At 39.0% G+C, this 3,292-nt stretch overlaps 1 protein-coding gene across 1 annotated transcript; it reads right to left on the reverse strand.

The window, feature by feature from the left end:
• On the reverse strand, positions 905-2,864 carry LOC110268421. Its single transcript, XM_021114561.1, has 5 exons — positions 2,668-2,864; positions 2,260-2,591; positions 2,052-2,178; positions 1,830-1,975; positions 905-953 (listed from the first exon to the last, which is right to left on the reverse strand). Exons 1-5 carry the CDS (start codon positions 2,862-2,864, stop codon positions 949-951), a joined length of 807 nt encoding a protein of 268 aa, XP_020970220.1. The 3' UTR covers positions 905-948.

A 3,292-nucleotide genomic window follows, 5' to 3' on the forward strand; every position in this document is an offset into this window, starting at 1 on the left:
AAATACTAAAATAGGAGTCTGTGACTCGACACTGTATCGCTGATTTCTTAGAAAATCGAAAATAAACACTTTATCTTAAGAAAAAAACAAACAGGCATAGATTCATATACAAGACTCCTTACATAATAACTCATAATATAATATACATATAAAACATACAATTCCTATCCCTCTTACAAACTTGTAATAACAAAGACGAGAGAAGAAAATATTTAATTAATACATCATCTTATAAACCAAACGCAGTATAACTCTTCTTAATGCTTCTTCATCTGGTTCCTGAAAAGGTAAAGCTGTAGGGGGGTGAGAACCTAACCACACGGTCTCACCACGCAGTTTCAAAGTTGTCATAAGAAGATATTTAATAAGAAAACTATTTTCAAGCTCAGTGATTATCATTGCCTTATGAATCTTTTAAAAACCAGTAGGTAATCGTTCCAAACCTTTTCAAAGAAACGTTTAATCTATCAAAAATCCGAAACCTTTCCTTTCTTATAAGAAAAATCTCAATCAGAAACCAACCACGCAATCAAACAACACAATCATTAATTCAGCACCAAAGTTCATTCTCAAATGTAGCACGCCAGGACAAACACAGGCAAGACAGACAAGGAAAGCACAAGTAGGTAGCAGTTACAGCAAATAGTTCAATTACCAGTTAAGAACAGTTTAGCAATTAGGCAATCCAAAACAAGTTCAAACCCAAGCAAAGCATACAAATGCATATGATGCATGCCTGTCCTATGGCTGATGAGACTCATCTGTCGGTTATCCAGCCAACCCAACAAGTCTGAATTGTCCTTAGACTGTCCCCCGACGTGCATCCCCAAGAGTCTATGCATAGCTTTTTCTCAAATAATCAATATTGCTCAATGGGGGTAACATTCCCGGGAATTTATATAGTGCCCGGTCACACTTACGTCGTAGGGTCAACAGAGTATCGAGTTTTCAACCTGGTACACGTGGTGGCAAGCCACGGCACTTAATCCAGGGAACCTCGTATCTCAGATCATTAAATCATTTTAGCCCAATTTCATACATAATCATTCATCAATATCTAAGCCATTCTCAAAATCATTATCATTCGTCAATCCATATCTCATTCCCAAATTCATTCAGAAATCATATTTCAAAATCAATCCTTATCATCCTTCTTTCCATTCCATTAATCAACAAATCTCAGTCCAAAACATAATTCTTTCTTTTCTAAATAAATCAATCTTAAAACATATAACGTTCAAAAACTAAATCTTTTTAAATAATTACTTCAGGCAAAACTTTCAATTTTATAAAATTTCGGCAGCATCTCCTCTAAAACTCAGATACTGCCACCCTTTTCGGGTCCCACCCAAACATTTCTCAAACATTTTCTCAACCATTTCCAAATTCCAAACAATTTCCAGAGTTGAACCAATTCCAATATCAAATTATTCTCAAATCAGACCAATTCCAAAATAAAACTCTTTTTAAAATCAAACCAGCTCAAGTATTAAATCATTTATAAAATCAGACCGGCTCAAAATCAAACCATTTCCCAAGTTAACCCAGTTTCATATTCCAAATCATTTCCAAAGCCAATTCCTTTACATTATCAAAAATAGCTTCAAAACCAAGAAAAACCAGTTTTTATAATAAATAACTAAATAGCCTTTCAAACTAATTCTTTTTCAGCAATCACAAACTACTCAAGCAATCAAGCAATCAGTCATTCAGTCCAGTAAACAACCACATTTAGAAGACAATCATAATCACAGACATATGTTCTCTCACATTAATATCTATTTATCACAACTCTGTAATATAAATTAGATTTTAATAAAAACCCCTACCTCGAAAGTTGAACCCATAAACTAAAGGCGTCACAAGAACCATTCCTCTCCGCCCGAAATCAACTGCAGCTTCAATCGCAGGTCTGCTCACTTCCGCAATAGCAGAAACGGCTTTAATTGCAACAGGCAATCCCAATAACTCAATCCTAAAACATAAATATCGCGAAAACCTTAATAACACATAACAGGAAACTAACGGCGAGGGTTCGCAATAAAATATACCTACAGTAAGAGCAAAATGGAACAGCCGCAATCCCGAGCTGACCCGGAGGCATCTCCGACAGCGGCCAGAAACTCCGATGGTCCAACTGTAACCTTAACTTTGATATAAAATCGTCGGAATTCAATCCTACAATACCAACAGCTCAGAGCCTCTAATAACTTATATTGGAATATTGATTTCAGAAGTTCTGGAAGTAAAATCGCTTACCAAGAAGGCAAAGGCTCGGCGGCGGCTTCCGACAGCCAGAACAGTGGCGGTTCGTGGCGGTGACATGGATCTGACGGCGGGACAGCGGTGGAAGGTGTCTCCCTTTCCCGTCACGTTCTGACCCTTCCTCCCATAGCTCAGCTCGGCGATGAAACAGATACACGGTGCTGATGGAAACACGGCGGTGACGAGGCAGATTTGACGGCGACGGGATCCTCGACGGCGTCTGCTCTCTCTTCCCGCGAGCGTTCTCCCTTGGTGTGACTGCGCGGCGACTTGGCGGCGAGGCTTCGGCGGCGACGTCTTGACTCAGCGGCGGCGTCTCTTCCTCGCTTCGTCGGCGGCAACAGTGACCCCTCCTGGGTGCTTCCCTCAGTCACGCGTTTTCTCCCTCCATCAATCGGTGACGGCGAGGCGGCAGCAGCAGCGGCGCCTCCTCTCCCTCGCGACGGTGCAGCAGCTCCCTCCGACTCTCTCTTCCTCAGACGAGTCACTCTCTCTCTCCCCTCGGTTCTCTCCTGCGCTAGTGGTGTGGTCAGCCCCCTCTTCCCCTTCTCTTTTTCATTTACGTTGCAACTCTCTTCTCTCTTTTCCTCTAATTCCATTTCCCCTTTTTTTTTTCTTTCTTTCTTCGATGAGTGGGGTTATTGGGGGTGAAAGTAATTGGCGGCTGAAGGAGGTAAGGGGCAGCTTGGGTTTCATTTGGGATAAAGGAAATTATGTGTTAATTAAGATTAGGGTTTTGTGTGTTTGATTTTAGGATTAGGGTTTAATTTGGGGCAAATGTGAAATTAGGGATTTTTGGGCAAATTGGGGTTTTGTTAAATTTTAATAAAATTAAGAGATATTATATTAAATTAAATATAAAATATCCATCTTTAAAATATCTTTCAATTACAGATTTATAAATTAGTTTCGATTAAATGCTAATTAAATAAAAATTAGAGACAAATAAATTAATTCTCATTCATTTATAAAATAAGGTTAAAAATATAAATATTTAAAATTAAGACATATAAAATATTCACTATTT

The sequence above is a fragment of the Arachis ipaensis genome, chromosome B10 (assembly GCF_000816755.2).
Source record: "Arachis ipaensis cultivar K30076 chromosome B10, Araip1.1, whole genome shotgun sequence".
NCBI classification, from domain to species: Eukaryota; Viridiplantae; Streptophyta; class Magnoliopsida; order Fabales; family Fabaceae; genus Arachis; species Arachis ipaensis.

Bases quoted from the DNA above. Each gene is read 5' to 3' on its own strand.
- LOC110268421 (XM_021114561.1), bottom strand. From the start codon at position 2,864: ATGGAATTAGAGGAAAAGAGAGAAGAGAGTTGCAACGTAAATGAAAAA. The intron at 2,179-2,259 runs GTAAGCGATTTT...TTGGTATTGTAG, and splicing joins GCCGAGCCTTTGCCTTCTTG to GATTGAATTCCGACGATTTT. The intron at 1,976-2,051 runs GTATATTTTATT...TTTATGTTTTAG, and splicing joins CCATTTTGCTCTTACTGTAG to GATTGAGTTATTGGGATTGC.